This window comes from Dermacentor andersoni, chromosome 6 (genome assembly GCF_023375885.2).
Source record: "Dermacentor andersoni chromosome 6, qqDerAnde1_hic_scaffold, whole genome shotgun sequence".
Taxonomy (NCBI): domain Eukaryota; kingdom Metazoa; phylum Arthropoda; class Arachnida; order Ixodida; family Ixodidae; genus Dermacentor; species Dermacentor andersoni.
Window position 1 is genome coordinate 147,272,072 of NC_092819.1, and position 26,042 is coordinate 147,298,113.

The window sequence follows — 26,042 nt, forward strand, 5'->3', positions numbered from 1 at the left end:
GCCATCGGTTCTGCCCTTTGCGGGGGATGATGATATGAGGATTCACCCTTTGAATCGGGTGCAATTCACATACTAGCTATAAATAAAAAAAAATATCGCTCATAAAGAATCGGCAGGACCCATCTCGCGATGACAGTCGACGGTAATGCATTAGCATTGAATTAATATAGCGACACAATGTATTGCCACCATCGAAACGAGTTATTTAGGAGGCATGTACTGCAACGAGACTTCTATTTTACACTCGGCGTCATATAGCGCTGCCAAGCCTGGGGTCGCATCCCAAATGCATGGCCTACAGGTGCATGCCAACGCTAAGATACGCGTTGTGCAGCAACCAGGCTCTTACGCTTCTTTCTGGTTACGCTGGGCCAGCTGGTAGCGCTGCTGAGAAATTGTGCGTGCCGCTGAGATGAGAAGCGCTGCGAGCCTGTGCCTACGAACCCTAAGAAATATTCCCTCACTTGCTGCACGACTAGTGGCACATACTCAGTGACACAAATTGGCGAGAGGTTCATTAAAAACGGCTGATACCTAGTGCACTGTGGCACAGACTGCTAACGCATCGGGTTGCTGTCCTTGAGGAACCCTTGCGAGGTGGGTCCGATTATGTCCAGCATCGAAGTTTACGGAGCCTTGAATTCGTCATTGCAGGACAGGGCATTCCCAGTCTCTCAAGGTCACTCAAGGCGGCATTAACAATATTCATTAAAGAGCGGCGCGCATCTACTGCCGCATACCTTGTGACCCAAGTCGGTAACAAAAATTCATCGGCCTTTCCACTCTGCGCAGAACGATCAGCGAAGCTGGCCATTCTTGGCGGGCACATTGCGCGCCTTCGTCGGTTGACACGCACGACGGCCATGCTCATCGACGGACGCATGACCGGCCTTAGCTGGTTCCCACCACTGGCGTGCCCATTTTCGCTGTCACTCCAGTCGTCGTTCTGGGACATGTTGCTCCTCTTCTGTGTGCACGATACGAGTCTGCCCCATGGAACCGCTCAAGAACTGTCAATAAGGTCGCTAGGCGGCACTGACATCACTGTATAGGTGAACACACATTGGACGATATATATATGTGTGTCCGTTTATTATGGTCTTTACACGGATACGGTTGCAATAGTGGCGAGCACCGTCTAGCGGCAGCGAACGAGCACCACACCGAGAACACTGGGTCATCAGTCCCTTGACTTTACACTTGCGACGAGTGTCCTAGGATGAACAATTCGGCCATCCACCATAGGTTTTGACACTTATGCTGATCAACCTACAAGCATAGAGAAGGTATTGAATAAGAGCGGACACTCCCATGGAGCCCAGCGGCCGAATTGACTGCAGTGCACCAAGCCGTCGGCGTTAATACCTGAACCACATTTCCGGTGTCGGTTTTCGGCACATGCGTTTCAACGCTAGCTGGTACGCGTTACGCCTGCTGCGCTGATCTTTTTTTTTCTTTTGCTTCTACAGCTTAATCGGTTTATTAAGAAAAATTAAAATTGATTGCGAACAATCTTTACGAGCCTCTATCGAATATGTGCCACGTGCAATTTCATAAAGACGCAAGATGCAAAGTGCCTTGTGAAATGAGATGTTTATTTTATTCTATATAAATGCTTGTTGTGGGCTTTTTGTGCATTCATCCAATGTTTTGGCACCAGGTAAGCAGCAGTAGTTTCTGCATGAAGCTCCACCAGACGACGTCAGCTGAAAAAATTAAATTACAAGCAAGTGCCATTTTGGTATTAACATGTACGAATAATGAGTGTAGAGGCGAAACGTGCGAAAGTGGTGAATGGGTGGCATTAGAAGAAAAGGCAGTTCGCTTTTACATACACTGTGTAGAAAATACCCGACTCATCCCAAACAAGACCGTACATACCATGAAAACATCCCATTTACAAGCATTCCCCTTTTCCCGGGCCTTGTTTCTCGCACTTTAAGAGCACGAATACACGGGCTATATATACTGTGCGTTTCCAGGAAAACTTGGCTACAACCAACGCGATAGTATGCTATCGCGTTGGTTGTAGCCTTAAAAAGCATTCGATTCCATTGAAAACACGATATCTTGTTACAAAAGTTAAATGAGTACGGCATTAGGGGAACTGCTTTTAACCTAATTAAAAATTATTTAACCAACCGAGTACAGTACACATACATTTGTCATTCCAAATCAGCAATGAGTGAAATCAAATACTACGCTGTTCCGCAGGGGTCCATCCTAGGGCCACTTCTTTTTTTATTATACATTAATGACATCACAAACGTGCCTCTAACACCTGACATAATCATGTATGGTGATGACACTAATATCTTCTTTTCTGGTGGAAACTTGCTTACTCTCCAGCAAGAAGCAAATATTTGGCTCAGTAATCTTTCAGACTGGCTTAGCGCAAGTAAATTGGAATTAAACACTAAAAAGACAAAATACATTATTTTTCGGCCTCGTAACAAGGGTATTGATGATAGCTTAGTATTACAATTCTGTGATGAAGTCATACGTTCTACGTCACAGAGGTTCCTTGGTGTTACTTTTGAAGAAAACTTAAAACTGGTCCAGTCAGGTCGGCAACATTAAAACCAGCATTTCAACATCCATCGGTGTTATTAATACATTAAAGCGTCTATTACTTTCTAGATTAAAAAAACAATTATACTATAGCCTAGTGCATTCGCGCCTCCAATATTGTTTATCTGTCTGGTGTACCACGACGAAAACCAACATTCATAGTTTACTAACCTTGCAGAAACGCATGATTCACGTAATTGAAAATGCGCCCTATAGAACCCACTCCACTCCACTTTTCAAGAAGAATTGTATTTTAACATTAGAAAACCTTATGAACAAAAAAACAGCCATTGCAATATTTAAAGAGGTGAGACTCAATGAAAGCGCCATTTTTAAAGCATACCTCCCGAATGAACAAAAATACAACACAAGGCAATTAACTTACAACAAAGGTAAGATCCGTACCAATTACGGCATGCAAAAGCAGGCATTCATAGTTGCAGATTTTCTGAGTCATCACCCTGGCTTACTCACTATAATAAATGAATCGCCGTCCCTAAGCACTTTTAAAAAAAAAAGTGAACATGTATTTGCTGTCGCTTAAGGTATGACTGGTCATTCTTTTGTACACAAATCGCATCCAGTATTTCTGTTACGTATTTCATGTACTTTTCATTTTTTGTGTATATGTCTCCACTTTGTGTACCATGCTTGCCCTGTGTGCTTGAGTGTTTTGTGCACTGGGAATGGGTCGGGGAAGGGGACTGACGCTTAGTCAGGCATTCGTGCCTTTTTGTCAGCCTCTCTGACAGAGATTCTTTGTATTTTTTTGCTGTCAAAATAAACATTCATTTATTCATTCATGAATACACACAGATGGCCACAACACAGGCTCTCAATCAGACCACGCTGGACGCTCGCAGCATTGCTTCTACTCGCACTCAAGACAAATGCGTGGGTGCAAAGCCTGTCTTCAGTTCAGAAGACAGAATTTTCGAGTTACAAGTTCCTGGAATTTGAGCTACTTGGCATTATCTTTTGCGCGTTCTGCCGGCGCAAGCAACACACTCCTGTGTTATCACTCTTCGCAATTGCTCGTCGCATTTTCGACAAGTGTGAGTACCAAAAGAAGGCTTAAATTGTTGCGGGGCCATAAAAATTGTCGCAAACTTGTCGCAGTAAGATTCAGGACACGCGAAACTGCGTCACAGCTCCCTGTGGGACTAGCGTGCCCAAAAACTACCGAAATAAGTAAATAATATTGGGGCTCATAGAAAGCGTCGCACACATCTCCCAGTACGAGTCATTAATTCAAATTAACTGCACCACGACGACCGTGCTGTTCGTTAACTGCATCGCAAATCCAGCCTAGGTGCTGTGCTGTAAGCATAATTGCTTGAAATGCGTCGCAGACTGTCCAACAAAATTTCTCACCTTGCAGTATCCAATAGTGCAGTGGTGCCTTGTCGAAGTTCAGAAGGAACGCAAGAATTTACCGGGAGCCCACCAAACCAGGCTAAATCCAAAAATAGAAAAACAGGCGGACGGGTCGCCGAACAGGCCAACGCTCAGATGCGCAGCCGGTCTCGCTGGCTTTGGCGGTGTGTCCATAGAATAAATAAGCAACTGGTGTGTCTGACAAATTACGCATGCATCTGGCTCGTCATTTGCTGATTGCCTGTTGCTAGGCACCAGAAGTAAGCCAGAAAGTTTAATTTAATTTAAACGCGGATATTTTTACTTTTGCCGGAAAAGAATAAAAAGAATGAAACAAGTTCTGTTAACTTGATTTCACATCCTTTTTTTTTTTTCGATGCTCCCGGCAGCAAACAGTCGGTGTTAATACTAGCGTGGCTTATTTCCAGCTGCCAGTTTTCGCCGAGTGTCCCCTCTTGTTTAATTTCTTTCTCTATGCTACAAGATTCTACTCTCTTTCACACTAGCTCTGGAGACGAACATTTTTCTTTGTTGACGCGACGGTGTACACGCATGGACGCAGAAAGTTTGCCGGGGCAGCCATATACAGCTTCGCTGTAAAAGGCTCATTGAAGACCAGCACAGGCCAGAGTGGCATATATCCAGTGCTCCAAGTCAGCGTCAAAGTTTCTTCGAATAGCGGTGCTTACCCACTCCCTCATCTGCCTTGTCCCATGTCGGTGTGAATGAAAGATGTTCATTGTAGAGCGGCATACATGTACACATTGGCACATACTCAAGTGACCCAAGTTGGTCCGATGGTGGGTTTGGAACCCTGTTACCTGAGCACAGCAGCCAGATGGGTCGAATAACCACAGGCCACCCAGTGACCCAGGTAGGTGGAAAAATGGTTAGGTACAAACGTAGAGATGCATACATACAAACATGCATAGCTTCCAAAAAGAAGCACTCTAAGAGTGCTCAAGTATTAATACCAAGTAGGGCAAAAATATATAGTCACATACAACTCCCTCCTGATTGCGTCTAGACTGTTGCGACTCCCCACCTCTAAAAGCGCCGCTTCAGTCGCTCTACGGTGTCCATGTTGACCACACCGTGGGTATCCTCAAAGCCCAGCGCAACCTGGATGGAGATGTTCTTTGGACAATTAGTGTAGCTCCTGCACACTGTAGCACCATATCTACATAGTTGATGTCACCACCAATGCGGCAAAGCACTTCGAGCAACTCACTCAAACGTCCATCGACGCTGCCCTGGCTCGTACCTCAAGAGCAAGCGGCTCCCAAGACTGTTATTGTAAAGCTGTACCGTGTTGATGGTCCTCTTGTGCCTGCGATATACTATGCTCATTGCGGTCTTGCTGCTAAGTGACGGCTGCCAGAGAGCCTCTCCTGAGCACGACTAAGCACGGTTTCATCGAGCCAGCTTGCACAGCTGCCATGAAGAGTCCGTTACTTTAGGTGGTACATGCAGTTTGTGCAGTTCGTGCACAGCCAACTCGCCGCCAGGTGTTCGAAGACTAGTTTGGCCCATCGCTCTCCCTCTGCATAAACTGCAAGTGGTAATGAAAAGCCAGCATATTTGACGCCTACCATGATTTAAAGTTGGACCAGCCGAGGTCTCCTTGGGCTGTCATTTCCTACTGCTCCGTGGGATCGAACAGCAGTGCAGCTTGTTGCCGCCGCTCTAAGCATTCCCTATTTGCAGGTGATAGGCAGACGATGGTGTTGTTGCCTGTATATAGCTATATCTGAGCACAACGTCATACCGAAATACTTGTACTGTGCGACGACCTCCAATGTGTTCCCGACAGCTACAGAACTGCACTGCATAGTGCTTCACCCGTCCCTTGGACAACAGCCGTTTTTTTTTTTTCATTGTAACCAAGCCCTAGCTTTGCAGTTTCTAATGTGTAGGTATATAGCCACTTCAGTAGCTACTTTCTGCTAGCACCATCTACCATAAGTCTGCAAAGTTCGGCTTTCTCACGCATAGCCTTCTGTATTTTTCAATGCCAACCCAGCTGCTGCCTAATGCATGCGGTCTACTGCAACGGTACCACATTCCCAGTCATTTGATACCTGCTGTCGTTAGAGCATGGGGAACTCTCGTCGCGGTCTGCTGCCTCTTCATGTTTGCTCCTTTGCTCTTCAGCTTCAAACGGTGTTATGATTTGCTGTTGCGGGACACTAAGCTGGATGGTGGAAAAAGTAGTTAAAAAATGTGACCCTCATTCGTTATTTCATGGGTAAAGGAATGGTGTCACATAGGTCCAATATAGGATGGGTATACCCGTGGCACTCATTGCTACTCATGAGCTTATTTTATTTCTTTTGCTTGGCATGAATATGTACTTGGTGGCTCGCCGCTTGAGTATACATTCCTGCCTTCTTCCAAGACTCTTCCATTCCTCACACTTTTCTGAGGAAGCCTGTAATTTCAGCACAGTCCCTTTTACGCTGATGGAGATGGCGCATCGACTTATGTGGATAATTCATAATTGAAAAGTTTTTTTAATACATAATGTTTAAGATATGTTGGCACCTTTAAGCAGCACCGGTGCGTCCTTTTTTCGTAGAACAAGGATATATTAAATACGACATGACAATCCAGTGCTGAGCTAAAGAAGGCAACCATGAAAAAGTCTTACCTGCACCAGCAAAACCAGCATATCACTGATGCAGCATTCAATGTCAGGCACACAGGTAGGCAGTGCCTGTTCCAGAAAAGTTATTTACAGTATGTTTGAGATAGTTCGACTGGGCATCCTTGTAGCCATATTTAATTTGAAGAAAAAATTATATGCATCAGTGCTGAGTAGTACAAAATGTGTTCTGGATGAAGAAATCTCTACCGGAAAAAGAATTTACGAGTGTTTGGTTGGTCAAAGGTCTGTCTGAGGATTTTGCTGAATCGACATTTTGTTGACCCCAAAAGAAAAGGAGTGTTGCGGGTACAACTCTCAGAATAATTAGTTTGAGACGAATGAATAGGATTGATTGTCTTTTCAACACAAAGTATCGCTGCTTTGACATTAAGCGGAAAAAACTGCCAACATCGAAGGTTCGGCAATATTGCTTCAAGTTCAGATATTTTTTCTCATCTGTACAGAGCACTGTTTTCAAATTTCACCAGCCTGCTGACCTAAATGCAGTTGACATTTGAGAGGAATATCTTTGTCCTCGCTAACTGCAGATGTGAGGCATTCAAGCTTACATTTTACTTAAGTTGCATCCCTTTAAATTTTTTTTCCAGAAAGCCCATCTTCGATTCTCTAAAATTTTTCAAGTGATGTATATCAACTTACACTAATGCAATCAGGAAAAAAAAAAACAACGTGCTACATTGTTTGTTTTGTTAACGAATCACAAATCAAGAAATGCGACGGAAGGAACACTGCCACTGCTGCCACGTATGGGCCCCCTGCGTGCTCGTCGTTAACAGGTTCCTTTTTTTTTTTTTGAGCCACCAAAACACTCCAGGATGGCCGAAAATGTACAAATTGATAAAACAGCAATATTTGAACTTCGAACACTCTGGAAGTTTTTGTACAGGAATTGCAAAACTTTTGCACGGGCACTGCGAATGGATTGTGGTCCAGTGGCCCATAATGTTTGATTCAGAACATGTGCATGTCGGTGCAGGCGGCGCCGACACGCTGTGCAGACACAGCTTATCAGTAGTGCCACCACTAAAATATAGAATGTTTAGGTACAGGCCTGTCGCTGTTAAGTGTACAAACGAAAAAAAAAAAAACAGCAACTCGGACAAGCAGCGGCAAACATTTTGTATGTGCCAAACCAGAAGCCATATTATTTATCCTGTGGGTCCACACACTTGCTAATATTGATGACGACATGGATGACTTCCACGTTATGAAAGTCGAAAGTGTGATACTGAAGGCGTGGAACTCGACGCAGTGATGAGCCAGCTCTGTACTGAACTCCACTGCACTCAGTCACATTCCAAGATACTACGACGAAGTTGTGGCCAGGTATTTTGATCACGAGCCCAAGCGCTTTTTTTTTTTTTTGCTTTTCAGAGACCCATTTGATATCCTTGCAGGGCACTTCAACTCGCCCGATTTCTTTCCTAACGCCTGGGGGAAGACGCCCATAAATACCTGCTGAAAAAAACGTACCCGAAATGCTTTTAATTATTTGGGTGCTCAAAACAGTGTGTTTAGAATTGCTGATACCTTTGGTGTGTTCAAATCATAGTGTTTCTATGCCTCAAAAGGGTTCTGTACATTTTATACAGTATCAGCGGTCATTGCTGGCGTAGCAGTCAAGAGCAAGCAAATATTAAAGCAGGTTGGGAGAAGCGATGGTAAGGACCACGAAACACCCCAAGGGTGTGTTGACTGATGCCACATTGAAAAGTCTCACCAGGAATGTCATAGGAAGCCAACAAACACTGGCACCAAGGACAACATAGGGGAAATTACTTGTGCTTAATAAATGAAATAAAGAAACAATAAATTAATGGAAATGAAAGTGGATGAAATAACTACTTGCCGCAGGTGGGGAACGATCCCACCCTTACAAAAAATGTTGTTGGAAATCCATTGGTTTTCCATCGATATTTCATGGTGCGTACAACAGAAAAACTGTGGAAGTTCCATATGGATTTCTTGTGGAGGATTTGTTGCACAATCATGGAGAAGTGGCCACCGTGAATCCATGGGATTTCCATGGGATTTTCATGGCGTTGTTTTTTTGTGGGATTTCCATGGGATTTCCATGGCGTTGTTTCTTTGTGGGATTTCCATGGGATTTCCATGGCGTTGTCGTTTTGTGGGATTTACATTGCATTTAGTTCTTGGTGTAATGGCTTCATGTTGTCAGGTAATGTTTATCGAGTGCAACAGTAAAATACAAGGCATCCTACTCATTTTATTTCTCTGGAGAGGAGAGAGGAAAGACTATTCTTCAGGTATGGCACACTCGCCCCCGGGAATTTTGTGCAGGTGTATCCTGAAAAAGAAATGAATAAAATAAACAATGTGCAGCTTTAGCAAACTAATCAGCAAAGGATGCTTACTTAAGCCAGAAGACTAAGCAATGAATGTCTACTGGAAGCTTTCGGGTTTAATCCAGGTTGTTCTGTTTAACCCTTTGCGACACGCATTAGGATATAGTCATCAGAAAATTTTGAAACTGCCTGTGTGCACTCTTGATGAACAATATTTCAGTAAAAAACCATAAACAAGCCGGTACCTTAGGTACTTAATAAATTAGGTCGCGTCCTCATATGTACACACTGTGACTCAATACAACTAAGTCAGCAAAAGTCAACCGAAGGCTTTATTGCATGAAAATATTGCAGGTAGAGCGATAAAAAATTCCTCTTTGGTCATCAGCTGATCAGCCTTCTTGCTTACTTGGTGTGATATTCATAAAAACAGTCATTAGTGGCGGACAGGCACAAGAACACTTCGCACTTCCTGCACCGAACTCGTGATTTGGAATTGCATCCAGGCTTCCGGCAACGCTGTGGGAATCGTGCATCCACGTGCTGAGGCCAGTGCGCTTTACCATCCAAACGAACAGTGTTTGTAAGGAGGGGTCCACTATTATGAGGTGCTTTTGATACCCTCTGTAAGCTTTCCGCACTTGGTCGCCCTCGCTTCTTCTCCAAAGGTTTCTCGGAAACAAGCAGGCTCATGGCAGTATCGGTTTGAAACTGTAGCATGTCCATCGTGTTCTTTCGGACAAGGCCTTCAGCAGAAGCATCTCTTAAATACTGCAACCATGAGTTTGCAAGCGCAAATGAGGTGAGGTGTGAAATTACCCTTACAGGCCATTTTTTTGTCTTTGCTCTGATGTGATAGAACGACATGATAAAATCCAACTTATCAACCCCACCCATGTGGCGATTATACTCTAGTATAGCCTGTGGGCATTCTACCTCGATGCGCTCCTTTTTCGAGGAGCTCCACCTGCTCACAGCCCTAGCTTCACCAGTGGAAACCTGTGTTGAGGCCACCGTGACCAGATTGTTGTCCTTCCATCGCACAAGGGCAACGTCTCCTTCCTCTGTCACCTTGACATCGGTGCTCCCACGCTCCTCCTTTCGCATTTCTTTTTCGCCCTTCAGCTTACAACCCAGCAGCCTGTTGCACCTGATCGTACCCGTGGCAAGGATTCCAATACCTTTTAGCTCCCTCAGAAGCAGCACGGACGTGAAGTAATTGTCAAAGAACAATTTCAGGTTGCGGTGCTGTGGGAATGACTCCACAAGTCTCATTACCACACAGCCCCCTAGACCAAGGTAGGAGAACTCCCGGTCTACTCCTGTGCCTTTGCCCTGATAGAGTTCAAAATCATGCGCCAGACCATCGGTGCTGCATCGCACAAAGATCTTCACACCAACAGGGTTTGGCTTACTTTTCACCACCTGTTTTGCTGGGACCCTTCCTGTAAATGCCACCATCTGCTCATCAATGCAGTTATGTTCAAGCTCTTCAAGCTGAAGGCACCGGGACCTAATGACATCGAGGAGCGGCCTCACCTTCCAGAACTTGTCCACACTGGATGCATCCCTTGGCTCATTCTGGTCAGTTATGTGCAATGCGCTTCGCAATTTAAAAAATCTGTTTACCGCCATTGCATCTGCAATTGCAGAAATTCGGGTACCGCTTTGCCAATACATGCGGACACGTGGGAATTTCAGGACACCCATGTAAATGAGAATTCCAAAAAACACTTTCATCTCTTGCACGGAGCACGAAAGTTCGTTTCCTGTGTTCTGCAAGGCATAAATATTTGTGTACTTCGTGAAGTCCTCGAACACTTCATCGGTGAAATACTTCATGAAATACTTTAGCGGTTCTTCTGGCGTTGATCCGCCAAGCGGGTGGTAGGTGCAGCGCGTGTCCACTGGATCGAAAGGTTTGGAGAGCCACTTGACATGCTTCACTTTTTTCGCAGGCATCTCATCACTGTCACTGAGATCACCCTCGTCGTCTGCAGGATGCATTTTAGGGTCATGCTCCTCATTCGATGCAGTTACCTGCAAACGTAAAGGCAAAATGATGCAACTGCTAACAAGAAATTTCGCTATTTGCCACTTACCGCTTGAGCTGCCTGTACATCGGCGACTTCATCGTCAGAAAGATCGGCGTCTGACACATCTCCATTCATGATGGCGTCAAAAAGCTGGTCTACTGACGAGTTCGGAGTCTTGCGTCTTGTTCTCGCATGAGTCTGGATGCCTATAAAAGGAAAAAAAGGCTCAGTAAAGCAGAAAAGCGACATTCGCCGCAGTTACAGCAGGATGAACCGGCGGCCGCCTAAACGGTGCATTTGTGACACGTTGTGTACAAATAGACACGCCATCGTAAACATGACCACCGTTTCCTAACCAGTAGTACAATAAAAAATAATTCCGTATTATTCTTATCTATAGCACTTAGTTATCAGGTCCACAGCTTTAGTTCCAGCTTAATCAACGTTTTAAATAGGCAGAAAAGATAAAGCCAAGAGCACCTACTTGACGCGCCGTAGAACGTCGAGGCGTCCATCTTGTTTTCTTGTTTTGGTAATGCATTTGGCGCGGCAATCACGAGATGGCAGCACCGTCCGGTAGAGCGGTAAATTCGAATGCGGCTCCAATGGCCCAAGTGTTGATGACGACGATAGAAGCTCGCAAAAAAGCTCGTGAAAATCGCGTGTACAATTGTACACGCCGTGTCGCAAAGGGTTAAGGAGCTATAACAGTATAACGAGTCATGGTAAATGCGGCAAGAACTTTGTCCCAGTTGTTAGACAAAGTATTTAACTAAATCAGCTTCTATGCAGATTAAACTATAAACTATCTTTATGTGCGAATTATCGCCCTGAAAAAAACCTGAAATATTTGTGTTCTCCTTGGTTAAATATTTATTACAATTAGCATTACCTGTTAAGCTATCTGATGGTCACTATGGCAATGCAAGGCTTGAAAATAACATGAAAACATTGCATCTGCAACCGAATACTTTCTGTCAAACTCTTTAATTAGTTTAGGAAAAAGCATGCAACATGTTTAAGGTAGGTGCAGCCTGCTGCTGACACATCACAGTAGCGCTGGTCAGACATGCTGTGAACAAACTAAATCACCTCCATTCTGAATGCGACTTTCACACGAATCTGATGGGGCTCTTCTCTGTGCAGTCACTAAGGTACTGCTAGAGTGAGCCTTGCATGCAACATGAGTCATGTATATTTGCCACTTTGTGATAGCAATAAGCACTACGTGAGGCCAAAAAGTAATGAAAAATTTTGCAGGCTTTTCTTAATAAAGAAAAAGAAACGCTATGGAATAGGTAGCACAGAAAACACAGCTGAACATGGTTTAAACTGCGCCATGAGAACCAGAAGCAGACCTATGACTGTACGTGTGCTATCTGGCCAGCTAAGATCAATCCATAGCTCAACCAGTCATTTGTTTTATCAGGCCTCTAAAAATTGTGCATAACGTTGCAGCCACAAGGTTAATAATACAAGTGAAGTATTTGTCATTCCACACAAATTACTAGGAACACTTACTATACTTCAGCTAGTTGCTAATGGCACAGTGGGTATAACCACAATAGGCTTTCTTGCTATGGCAACTTACATGCATGTTTTTAGTTATTTTAAACAAAATCACTGTAATCCAATAGTGTACGCACCTATCACAGCCTCCACACGTGCGGGTTCGAGGGCCTCCTTTTGTCGAGTCTCCCCCCGAAGGCAGCTTTTTCCTCCAAAGAGAGACTTGCCCCGCAGCTCTTCTTCTGGGAAAACGTGGCGCAAAAGTGTCCTGGCAAATTTGCCAGGGCCACTGTCACAGGCTCGGCACAACTGGTTGATGATTGTCTCATCAACCAGCGTGCCACCGCCAATGTCCACCTGGACACAGAAAATTAAGAGACACTTTAGAAGCTCACCTTTGATCCTACAGGGCATAAAGGTGAACAATGTATCACCATATATACTAGCCATAAATGACAGCAGAAGAAAAACAAGTGTCTGGCAGCATCGTCACATGGTTTGCATTGTAGAGGCATGTCTTTGACAGTTACTTGCAGAGACTGACACTGCAGTGCAGGTGCGAGTAAGAAAGAAAAGAAAGACAAAAAGACAAATATAAATTGTTCACAAGTGGACTTCGTAATTGACGGCTCGTTGCTTACAGATACACAGGCAGCTGTCAGCAGGTGTGACATCAACATGATCATTGTTAACGACTACTAAATGGCGTATAGTTTCAGCAACCTTCCTGCAACGGCTTGCCACCGGCCATCATGCTGGCCAGGCATCAGCTTTAGTCATAGTCACAAATTGCAAATGATCAACTGCACATCGTTAAGTGATCCAGACAGACCCCTTTCACCATCTCAAGTGATTCCAGGGGCCAGCAATTTGGGAAACACTGATTTAACCTTGCATTGCTCAAGGCATCACTTCAAATGCACTATACTGCCAAAAAAAGAAAAGGAACAACTGGCAGCAAATGCGATGCTCTACCAATTGAGCTACCGCGGTGCCGTTTCCCTATCCACTTCCTTAGGTACTTATGTTTCCTAGTAGACACCTGGCAGTGTTAGCCAGCACCACCACTCGCAGACCTGAGTAGAACATGAATAGAATCCAACAAGTCCAATTGGCAGTCTTCTATTTCACTAATCTCATAAACAAAACAAATAGAGACGCTTAACACAGCCTAGGTCAGCATAAATTTCGTAAGGGTGCACTAAGGCGAAATTGAACTCGTCAAAAAATGTAAAATGGGGAAGTAAAACAAAGAAAGCATATTCAATCGCCAGTTTTCAAGCTCTCCCAAAGGTTCTGGCTATCCAATATGCATGTGGCTCACCGCCACTGACACCCGCATATTACACATACATATGCAGCACGAGCAGCACTGACTGCCCGCACTTTGCTGGGCCCATTCTATCACTTGACCAACTAACCGTGAAACCACAAGCTAAACTGTGACCCTTGTAAAGGGAGGGTTTTTTTTTTTTTTTTTTTTTTTTGCTGCTGAATGATGAGAGTACTAATATACACAGTTGGCAGTTGTGCACTGATTATCATCAGCAACACAGTTCTGATAGTTGTCGTATGCTTTTTCAACAATCTGCATTAATAGCACATAACCATCGCCAAATTCAAGACTATTTACAACTTTTAAATATGCTGTTTCCCCACAAAGTGATCCTATGCGCTACGCACTTTGCGATCCCATATGAGCCCAAGGCTCTCTGATCATACCCAGCACGTTGACATTTGCTGTTGGGGCCTCCGACACATGGTTTTGTATACTGAGAAGCATGCACATGCGCAAACTGGTACTGCGTCACACTGATGTACGTCTCATTCCGGCTCCGCACTATTGGCTAGTCGCTCATAGCACTTCTGGGTGGCAAGTGACGAATTTTAGATTTCCAGAACCGAGCGATGGAGCGACAAGACCAAGCGATCTGTTCAAGTGATGGCCCGTTTAATCGTTCCAAGCCGTCACTTGTCGCTGTCGCACCTAAAGTCGTTCTCATGGGGTTTAGCCTTTATTACTCGTGCGAATGCGTGATTAGACTTCGCGCAGAGCTCTATGCATAGGTGGGATTCTGCGCACACTTGACATGCATTTGGATTGCAGTACCATGGGCAGCGTTGGAGGATCTGTGGTGTCAAACAACTTGGTCTTTTAGTTTGAGGGAACCATGCATCCTCATAATTTTTTTCGGGATATGGTGCCACCACATATAATTAAAGAGTCAGTTTCTTTACAAGGGCCCTGAACCACTTTTTATTGAAGTGGGGAAAGGCATTCGAAGTGAAAAGAGGCTATTTCACAAATACTTTTCCGCAAAATGTGCTTCAATGCGTTCAGCAGGAGCAGTGTTATTGGCAGTCAAACATGGCCTCCGCCGTGCCTGTCGTCTTGTATCGCTATCTCATCGTCGTCGCCTCCTCTGTGTTCTCCGTCGCCTCCACCGCAGCCCCCCCCTTTCGCAGGGGGTGCGGGCTGTTGGGCCGTCACTGCCCGAGCCGCGGTGGGTTAGTTCTCATGCGGCTCGGTGAGCCTTGTCGTTAAGGTTGGGAGGGGTGCTCAAGTCTTCTGTAGTTACTTCCCCCATATGTGCCGGGATCCATTTAAGATATTTGGGTGTGATTTTGCCGTTCTTGAAGTTTTCTGCTCTGCGGTTCAGAATTTTGGCTGCTTCGGTGGAGACCCAGCCCTTTGTGAAGTTTCTAATGGCCGTCTTGGAGTTGCTTATTATTGTTTTGTCTTGTTGCCAACCGTTGATTATGGCCAATGCGATTGCTGTTTCTTCTGCTGCTTCCGATGATCTCGTCTTTGCGGATCACGCAGTCAGTCTTTCCTTTTGCGTCTACTACCGCCATGGCGAAGAGGGAGATTCAGCGATGAGCACAGTTAGAATATAGTGAACTACAAGCCTTCTAGTTCACTGTAGTTAGGGTGAACACACAAGCGCGTGGCCGACGGTGCTGCTAGCGCCGGGTCATTGTAATCACCGGAAGGATTGCACATGCGCTGTGCGAGAGAATATTTCCACCACATGCATCACATCACCGGAGACGCTCGTTTGTGTTCTGCTAGCTGCAGTTTTGTCTGCTGAGCTGATACTTTCTGCACTTGCTGGTCCATCTGGAATTAAGTGTGGTGCGTGAATAAATCAATCAGTATAAGGCAGTTTGTATTTTAACAATTTATTCAACCAAACTGCAAGCTCGCAGTGTAAGTAGAAAAAACTTGCTGCAGGGAAAGAAAATAGCATTTCTATTACCGAGTCATGTCACCGCGGACAGCAGCGACTGCTGCTGTTCTGGATGGCAGCGAGTCATAAAGTGCTCGCACATATTCGCGATTGGCCTTCAGGCTTTCCCACTCGTTGACTGCAGCCCACAACTGGTGGGAAGTCGTGGAATAAATGGGCTTTCTTGCCAAGGCAGCTTTCAGGCGGCCCCACTCAATTTCAATAACATTCAGGTCCACCCCTTTCGCCGTCTGGGAATAAACTGCCTTCATATTGCAACAGCACATTGGTCAAAATACTGCTCAGATGATAAGTGCCTACGTATGCGTTGTAATGGTCCTTAACCATATTGTGAAACCGCACCCCACACGCTCACACTTGCCCTCCCCCTGGCAGAGGCATGTTGCATGTTGTCTGGGTTGTTCCTGCATGGTATTGTTAACTACAGTAGAAAACTCACTCTTCAACGAAAAAGTTTGCCTTACCGTGTGCCTGGCTGTCTCCACACAAGCAGTCTTTGGTCTTGTCGCGTCTAAAATGTAGACTCGTCCGAAAAGATGACGCGACCCCAGTCTTCAGTTGTCCATGACTCGTGCTGCTCAGCGAACCGCCGTCGTGCGTCCCTGTTGGCAGCCGTAAGTAGCGGCTTCTGTGCTGTGATGTAACTGTGAAGGCCTGCACCACGCAGGTGACGTCGAAGAGTAGTGTACGAAACGTCTAAATTCAACTCCTCGCAAACTGCTGCGGCAGGCAGCACAGGGTTCTCAACGACAGCTGCAATTATGCATGCATCTTCATCTGTGGTAGCCCTAGGACAGGGGGTGCACGAGGTGCATCAGGAATGCAACCTTCATGCTTATATGCCTGAATTATTCGGCTCACAGTTTTGAGGGCCTATCCACTAAAGAGCCCATATATCGCTGGGAATAACTTTTCAGTGAAAGGTCAGCAAGAGCGTCTTTGATGATCGGGAACACTAGCCATAATGTGTACATGTGGCGACAGACGTCTGCCGAAGATGCTCGGTGTTTTATATGCGGCATTACATGCTGAACAATTCTGAAGATATTAGTCCCGCCCCCCATAGCTGTACGCGTTTTCTTTTTTCAGTCCTGTTCTCTTGAAGCAGAGATTTTTAAAGAATGAGCGAACTTGAAATGCAGAAAGTATCAGCTCACGAGGCAAAAGCTCAGCTAGCAGACGAAGAACGAGCCTTTCCAGTGACGTGATGCACGCGGTTGCAAGTCTTGCCAAACGTGTACTGCGCATGTGCAGTGCTTCCAGCGATTGCCGTGATGCGGCGTAACAGTGCCGTCGCCACACGCTCGCATGTAAGGCTCGAATTTACGCCGACGTAGCGTGCGTGGCACGTTGACGTCATGTGACTGGCCGCTCCTGGTGTGCTCGAACCTCGTCCGGCGTCGAATGCAGCTGTTTGCACTTCGCGCTGACTGTGCTGAACTCGTATGCACCGAGCGCCCTCTCTCGTTGCTGCTTGCCATCGGAAAAAGATGGCTGCTGCTTCACAAGACAATACGGTGGACCTCTCTGGTTCTGTAATCGAGAGGTTTTTGGACGCTGTTCAGCAGCATCCATGCGTTTGCGATACGAACCGGTCGACTGTCGGGACTCGGATCGTAAAATCAGTGCCTGGGAGCGGATCCGATTGTACTCCGGCCTCTCGACAGGTGCGTCAGTGCTACATATGCGTGTGGATAAGTCTCCTGCCCGAATACACACTCGCCATTAATGTTTTTGTATTGCTTTTTCTGTTTCACTTGAGTGGTACATACTGTGGAAATACTTAAGAGACCGCTACATTCGTGAACTCAAAGCCATAGAGTCTACTAAAAGGAGCGGCAGTGCATATGTGTCGAGGCGTGCATGCGAATTCGCCGAATCGATGGCCTCCTGCAGATACTGCGGCAGTCTGAGAAAGTGAGTTACGCTTTTTCACACTTGTGCGATAACAATTATTGCTGATTAGTTTTTCACCTATTTTCATAACTGTTCCACAATCATTCAGTCATTGTTTTTTTTCCCTAAAGATTCATCGCATGACACTGCTGGAAACCTAGCTTGCGAGGCTCTATTCACGAGGCCCCTTGCATTAGCCTGACTTGCTTCGCGGTTTGCATTTTTAAAGTGCGCGTATTTAACACTGTTTTGTGCGTTCATTTAAAAATACACGAGTTTGACAGAGTTGGCTAACTCTTTTTTTCTTTCTTATAACACAACATTCAGGCTACAGTTTTTCTCATATCCCTTGCACACAACTAAATTGAACACTATATATTTGGATATAATTACCTTCCTTATTTGGGTTTAATTTTTGGTTTGGGCTTGGGGAACGGCATCTACGATAGTGCACGAAAGTTTTCAACCTTCATTTTTTCAGTTGTCTGTAGCCATATAATTGTCTGTATACAATAAATATTAATTAGTCCTCCGACAAAGCCTTCAGCATTCTTAGCGAGCGGTGCAGCCAAACAAAATTCGCACAAAATCCATTTTTTTAGCCTTACAAATGCATGCCTTTGTTTTCTTGAATAATGTCAGCCTTTCTCTGCAAAACAACACGCAGCTAGGAGGCTCTGGTGGTGATTTCGACGACACTGCCAAAGGTATTTTCTCAAGGATGCAGAGCACAATGCCGTCATCTTCAGCAGCTGAAAGTTTTGATGCTTTGCTTGAAGAACTGCCATCACCAGCGATACCGAAGCTGGTGACAGCATCAATGTTGTCGACCGAGAGACATGAGGCACCAAAGCAAAGACAAAGAAAAGACAGCTTTGAGGACCAACTTTTGGGCAAACTGGAAAAACGAATGCAGAAAATGAGGCCTCTGGTTTGTCGATAGGGCTGAGTTTAGATAGAATGCCACGTAAAGTGGCATCAAAAGGAAAGTCTCGCGTTATACAGATCATTGCAGAACTGGAGGATGAGATAGATTGATCAAGGAGATTTATTTCCAGCCAGTTGGTTGCCCATGACCAGAAATGTATTACTCGTAACACAGTAACAGAACAAAGAGGTGTCCTTTTTGTTTTGTCCCTCTATTGCAAGCACTATAGTTTTCGTCAGAAGTAGCTTAACCTCAGTATCAATGATTGTGGCATTTATTACTGTATTTTTTACATTACGTATCGAGGAACTTAAATATTTAAGAGGTGTGCGTTTAGCTCCTGTTCATGGTAATGATCTAACATTTTTGTTTCTTTTTGTTTACTGCTAGTGTTTAATACCTAGCTTATCAATATAGATAATCAAGAATTCTGAATCATATTTTCATTTATTCTCACAAGACTGCGAGAATTACTAGAATGATATAGGTGTGGTATGCTGTGATGTAAGGCGTGATATTCCGTTATTTAATGCTGTAGTAATAGTACAAATAATGTTGCAATATTGAATCCAATTTTGGTAAAGCACACATTTGCTTTGGTTTATCGTGTTTAATGTCCCAGCGCGACTCAGGCAATGAGGAACGCCGTGATATGCTGTTATTTAATGTTGTGATAAAATACTACAAATATTAATGCTGAAATACTGAATGCACTTTTGGTAAAGTACACATTTACTTTGGTTTATGGTGTTTAACCCTTTCTGGGACAAAATGTGTGGGCGCATGTTGCATGTAATTTGAACATAATACTCGAATCTGTAGCACCTTTAGCACCTAAAACACAAAAAATTAACCATTTTACATTGTCCCATTGTCGTAATAAAAGTGTGACATATTTGTCCCATCGACCCCACAACACGCACCAAAACGTGGGACGCTATGGTCCCACTGGCCCAATCGTCTATATGAATCTTTTAACAAGATTAAATTTCGCTGACTTTGCAGAGTCACACGCACAATTGTTTCAATATTTTTGTCAGGTAAATTTAGGCTGAAAAGTGAAAAAACGTTGAGTGGTAAAAATATAAATATTGTCATTCAGAATGGGACGCCCACGTCTCGTGAGCTACAAGCAAGGACAGGGCATGTCCTCTAATTTGCTCAGAAGATATTGATTTATTTGAACATGTAGTGCAAACAGACAGTTAAAAAATGTATTAGTTTTGATCATGGAACGGGAGAAAACGATGCACAAAGTAGCACTTGACGCTTTCAAAACACAAATAATGTTCTCACTTCTTTTTTTTTTTTTTAGTTGAACTTTGGAGGCTGAAATGCCTCCAAAGGCTTCGATGAAGCAGTCAACTTCTCAGAATATTGCGGCTTGCGCACATGGGAAGGTCGGCAAAATGGTTGTCCACGGAGCGGGCCCTCCCTCCACGCCGTCATCCCTCACTTCTGCCACTTAGCCGTCGTCCGAGTGTGGAATGGACAAGCTGTTCTTTCGCTTTTTAGGCTTCTTTTTTACGTAAAAATTCTTCCGCCGCTTCTTTCCTATGCTTGTTGACGGTTCATGGAGATCGTCACAAGACTCATCGCTACATGCAGGCACCAGCGCTGGGACGAACTCTTCATCACTACTTATTTCTACATCACTTTGCAGTGGGTCATCCGGAAGGTTGAACAGGAGTTCCACGGCCTCCTCAACTGAAAGTGACTTCCCTGTAAAAATTGTAATTGCAAATATCAAGAAACCCGTGTGTGAAATCTGTGACAAGCGCTATGCTTCAGTGAACCTAGCCCTCAATTTAGGCTCAGAAATATATACTCTGAAAACACACTGCACCACGCATTGCTAAATTGTTCAACTAAACGGCGGGAGCATGGCACAGTCAGACCAGCTAGAATAACTCTTCCATCTATAAAGAATAAGAAATAAACTTTCGGCACTCACCGTTCATTCAGAAGTTGTGCATTGAAGCGACAAAATCCATTAAGAAAGGCGCGCTGAGTGCACGCTAGGAACGCTTTGAACGAAACACATTTTATGCTGCCATCTGCTGAGCAATACACAAGTTATGCAAAAATAGCTTTGTAAACAACCCGAGAGATTGCACAAAAAGTCTGAGTGCAGTGAGTACCGCAAGGGTTTTTTTCAAGTTACGAGAAAGTGGGACGTTATTGTCCCTCTATCCCACAAAGGGTTAATGTCCCAATGCGACTCGGGGAATGAGGAATGTCGTAGGGGAAGGTTCCGGATAATTTCGACCACCTGGGGTTCTTTAACGTGCCTTGACATCATTCAGCACACGGGCCTCTAACGTTTTGAGAATGGCATTTATGGTGTTTTGAGCATCATGTAGTATAAAAAGTGCAACATTTTCTGATGCACTGGCAACAGTACAGTTGAATTGTTCAGACAGAAGTGGACAGCGTAAGTGTACAATGTTCAGTTCCACTGTGATGATGAATGGATTATTCTCAAGTCTTTTTTTCCCACATATTTCAGAGTTTGTACTGCCTTTACATGATATCGAGATCCTTGCAATGTAGTATCCACAAGTAACAGAAAAAAAAGGGAAGCACACTGTCAACAGGCATAGAGAATAAAATACATATGACAGCATCCGAAATTTTTTTCTCATTGTTCTTTTATTTGCTCTTGAATTTGTCCAATTTTCGATCACTCTGTTGTACAGAAACAAGGCTTTCCATGGTTTGTTGAGTGAGCGTAACTGCTCCAGCTTTCTTGTGTTTCATTCCAAATGTTTCAGTAAATTACTTGGTTTACGATGTTTTGTGTGTATATATGTGCTGTAACAGTACTTCAGGAAACTTCTCACAGGATGCTACAATGTACAGTCTGTTTCACACTTAGGGGAAAACTCTGAGCGCATTGCATCGGCGATGCGACGAGCGCTGGAATCGGGCGGCGGAAGCAGCTGGCGCAGACGCTCTAGGGGCGGAGTCGTGATCTGCGTCGTCTCCTACGGCGGTGCGCGCTGTCCGCATTGTCGGGAAGAGTGCTACTGTCGGAAGCAGTGCGCGTATTTCATTGTTACTGTACTCAATATAAACACTCAATAATAGCTATGCGAGTCCAACACGATGAAACAAACGGATGCGAAATAAAGGAAAGTGTATTTTCTCGACAATAGTTCATTACTCAAGACAGGCCCTGCCTCAGTGTCATCACTGTGTCGTAGCTCTTGCACGAGGTGATGGTACTCCCCGTTCCATGGACATTTGTCAAATATTTCTCTTATGTACAGTGACTGCCTCCTCTTGGAGCGTAGGCAATGGAGCAGCGAGATAATATTTCTTTGCACTCGGTATGTCCACGCCATCTGCAGAAGGAATCTGAGTCCTGCCACGAAGGGCTGGAACTGGAGACGCTGCAAATGCTTTTAATGAAAAGGCACGAAACCTCTGCAAGGGAGCGAGGAAGAGCGTAGGATAAAGGGAGCGAGCAGCTACGGGATTGCTTCACGCGTTTTATGGCAGGTGGCGTGCTGTACTCTGTGCATTCTGCGCATGCGCTTCGCAAGTCGCGCGTCATTGCGCCCGTCAGCGCCGCCAACTTGTAACGCTAGCGCAGCGTCGCCGACTTGACGTATCCGACTTCAGCCGGCGCTCACCCACGTGCCTAAAACGTCGGAGAATAAGTTCGCCTTACCTGTGCTCATCCGTGTACCCTCGTTAGTACAGGGTTCTCGCTGTACCATCGCTTGGCCCTGTACACGCTTATACATGTGCAGGGTGACCTGCATTGAAATGCCCCTCTGCCATCATACCCAACTGGCTGGTGTACCAGCACAGGTAGTTGAGCATAGGTGTCTCATGTGACACCCACTCCTCGTCACCGGGCCTTTTAATCTTTGGCCCTTGCGTGCCGAGATGTTTGGACATGCTGTTTTCTGCCAACTGGTACAGGCCAAGGGAGAGCCCTTTATGTCCCTCGTTCCTGAATGGGTCAACCATGAACGTCCGCCCAACGGACGTTCATGGCCAGAAGCAACGCGGCCTCGATGCAGTTGGACATGCCGGTCGGGTCTGCCAACTCGGTCAGCACCCGTATGCATGGAAATGCGAAACAGGAGGCTCACCAAGGTAGTATCCATGTATCCAGTATCCAGGTAGTATCCAGGTAGCATCCATGATCTAGCGCACCTTTACTACAGGCTCAACTACGCCCTCATTTGACGTCCCGGCCACAGGGACGCAACAGCCAGTGATTTCTATGCTGACATTACCCGCCTGCCCGCCCCTTGGCATCAATGTCCACCACGACCAGTAACACATTTTCCTCACCGTCAAGCAACCCCAGGCTCGCGCTGGGAAGGGTGGCCAACTCCGCTTTTTCGGCGGGTTCGTGAACTGAGCCACAGGAAAATATGTACTTGATGCTGGCATTCTAGTAGCTGGCAGTCACAAAAGACAGCACATGGGGCCGGATGTTCTTGAGCCACATAATGTGCTTTTCACAGGGACTGTTGCTGCTGTTGAGTCCCATGTGTCGCCTCCAAATTTTGAGCAAAGTTCAGGCAAAGGGTCCCTCCCTGCCATCATTCTGAGGAACCGCATGAGGTCTACTACCATCACGCCCATCGGTGCTGTCTCAGGGTAAGGGTACTGCTCTTGTAGTCTGCGTACAGGCCAAGTCCCCCGCAACAGGGCTTGGAAGCTGCATTAAGCGGGGTGGTGGTGGTGAAAAACTTTTATTGATGAGAAGGCCAAAAGTAAAAGCAAATTAAAAAATTAAAAAGCAGCGTTGTGGGCGGCCTTCAGGCTGCCGGTCGTGGCGTCCAGGCCATGCCTAGTCGCGACGTCCTCCGCCCAGTTCACCAGCCGGAGTTGGATATCCGGCTCGGTGCTGGACAAAGCAGCCTCCCACTGCTGCGGATTGCTTAGGCGCCAAGAAGCAGGGGGCAAGTGTGCCGGACAGAAGAATAGGACGTGAACGTAATCGGCGCGGGAGCCGTCACGTAAGCGGCAAGCCGGCGAGTGCGTCCCGGGGTGGAAGAGGGCAAGACGTGCGGGAGTAAGATAGGTATGGGCCTGAAGGTGGCGCCATAAGTGTTGGTGGGGCTGGGAAAGGGATTGGTGCGGAGGGGGGAAGGTGAGACGAGAGAGGCGATAGTGCTGCGTGATATCGCGGTACGTGAGGAGCGCGTCGCGCGTATCCATTCCCGGCGAGGACGGGCTTGCTCGGTCAGTCTAATCTCGAGCGATGGAATTGGCCGCCTCGTTACCAGGATGGGCCGCGTGAGCGGGCACCCAGATGATTTGGATGGGGCGAGAGGGAACGGTATCGGAACGCAAGATTCCGATGGCCGGGTGTGCCACCCGTCCAACCGCGTAGTTGTAGACCGCAGGTTTGGAGTCGCTGAAGATGTACTTCGCGGAGGTTTGCGTGATGGCAAGGGCAATAGCTGCCTCCTCGGCCTCGACAGAGGTAGAAGTGTAGACTGAGGCAGTAAGAGTGGGTCGGAGAGAATTGTCAGTGACGGCAAGGGCATGTGCTGGGTAGCGGCGGTACGGGGCAGCATCTACGTAAGCCACGGCGGCCTGCCGTTCGTACTGACGCCAGAGCGCGGAGGCTCGCGCTGCTCTACGGGAGGGGTGGTGTTCGGGATGCATATTTTTTTTTTCATCATCATCATCATATGTACTTTATTTCTCGTCCGAGCGAGGGGAGACTGGGACTAAAGGCACGCAGGCCTGACAGAGGTCCCAGACCCCACGGTTACAACAGCGGATAAAATCAGTACAAATGAATACACATATAACGTACATAGATATTTCACACAAGAGTTCATCAATTCATGAACAAAAATGATTACAATATTTGTTCGTTAGAACCAGCAAGCCTCATAAAGATTAGCACAGTATGCGCTCTTTGTTAGATCATACATGTCTACAAACAGAGGCAATAAAATGAAAAATGTTAATAATTAGTGAAAGCAATGTCATCGGCAAGTAATAATGCATTAAGCTGTTTTTTATAGGTACTTTCTGAAGCACTGAAGTTTAACAATTCTCCTACCTTGTTTACTATTTCTGTCGACTGATATATGAAAGTGTGCTTACCATAATTTGTTCTTGTTTTCGGTAAGTGTCTGGTATTCCGGCGCAATGCATAACGAGGTATTTCATCGTTGTCTATTTTGGTGAATAATTTTTGCTTGTGTATGGTCATCAGAAGTTTCTTATAATATATTCTGTCTGCTCGAAGAAGGGAGTAGCGTTGAAATAATGGAGCTGTTTCAAGGTCTACAAAACGGCCATGGTAATTGCAGTATATACGAAGGATTCGTTTCTGTAAGAGAATTAATTTGTTGTAGTTTGCTTTTGAAGTAGTACCCCAAACCAGGACCCCGTAGCAAAGTTTAGTGTAAATGAGAGTATTGTATAACTGTTGTTTGAGCCAAAGCGGAATCAGCTGGGTTATCCTGTTAATGATACCGACAGATTTAGAAAGGTCATTGCATAGCATCCTTATATGCGAACTCCAAGATAAATGTTCGTCGAACCAAACGCCTAAGAATTTTTGTTCTTGGACATGGTTAATTGCTATACCATTGTAATTAATGATAATGTCATTAGGTATGGTCTTGTTACGAGCCCTGAATAAAATGTATGTTGTTTTTGCAGTATTTAATTCAAGACTATTTGCACTCAACCACACTGATAAGCGATTGAGATACGCATTAACACTGACAGAAAGTTCAGAAGTGTTACTGGAAGTAAAAAACACGTTGGTATCATCGGCATACATTGCCAGGTCAGGGGAGTCGGGTATTCGTACAATATCATTTACATAAATTAAGAACAATAGTGGGCCAAGTTTTGAGCCCTGAGGTACACCCTGTTTTATAGGCAAAATGTCAGAGGTACTAGAATTTATCTGAACAAATTGGCTTCGATTCGTTAGGTAACTTCTTATTAAATCATTAGCGACGCCGCGTATTCCGTAGATTTCTAGTTTATGGAATAATATTTTATGATCGATCGAGTCGAAAGCCTTCCGTAAATCTAGAAAAAGGCCAAGTGTAACCTTCTGTTTTTCGATGTTCTCAATAATTTTATCCTTGATATCTAGAAGCGCTTGCTCTGCTGACTTATTCTTTTGGAAACCATATTGGTACTCTGAGATTACACTGTGTTTAGTCAAGAAAGACCACAGCCTGTCAACTACGACGCTTTCGAAAAGCTTTGAAAATATATTCAAGACCGAAATTGGTCTGTAATTTGAGACTTGATCTTTCGCACCACCTTTATGTATTGGTGTTATGCGAGCGGTTTTTAAAGCATCTGGAAAGATCCCTGAAGATATTGACAAATTAACAATATAAGCTAGAACGACACTTATTTCACTTGAGACATATTTTATCGGCTTCGGTTGAATTCCGTCGGGTCCGGCCGAGGCTGTGCTCTTCATTTTGTGTATCAGAGATTGCATCTCAACGCTATCTGTGGGTTGTAGAAAAATGGAGCTGG

General features: G+C 45.2%; 1 protein-coding gene and 1 long non-coding RNA gene across 3 annotated transcripts in view; one reads left to right on the plus strand and one right to left on the minus strand.

The window, feature by feature from the left end:
- The window catches only part of LOC140219016 (uncharacterized), an 82,678-nt gene that overhangs the window by 39,450 nt on the left and 17,186 nt on the right, over positions 1 to 26,042 (plus strand). The gene's annotated exons all lie outside the window — the stretch shown is intronic.
- On the minus strand, positions 9,232 to 11,656 carry LOC126523396 (piggyBac transposable element-derived protein 3-like). Of its 2 annotated transcripts, XM_055066727.2 has the most exons (3): positions 11,443 to 11,656; positions 11,025 to 11,164; positions 9,232 to 10,962 (listed from the first exon to the last, which is right to left on the minus strand). In XM_055066727.2, exons 1-3 carry the CDS (start codon positions 11,471 to 11,473, stop codon positions 9,328 to 9,330), a joined length of 1,806 nt encoding a protein of 601 aa, XP_054922702.2. In that variant the 5' UTR covers positions 11,474 to 11,656; the 3' UTR covers positions 9,232 to 9,327. The 2 variants fall into 2 exon arrangements, with proteins under 2 accessions (XP_054922702.2, XP_072144956.1); XM_072288855.1 differs by having other exon boundaries at positions 11,025 to 11,655.

Bases quoted from the DNA above. Each gene is read 5' to 3' on its own strand.
- LOC126523396 (XM_072288855.1), bottom strand. From the start codon at position 11,207: ATGTCGCTTTTCTGCTTTACTGAGCCTTTTTTTCCTTTTATAGGCATC. The intron at 10,963-11,024 runs GTAAGTGGCAAA...TTACGTTTGCAG, and splicing joins ATGTACAGGCAGCTCAAGCG to GTAACTGCATCGAATGAGGA.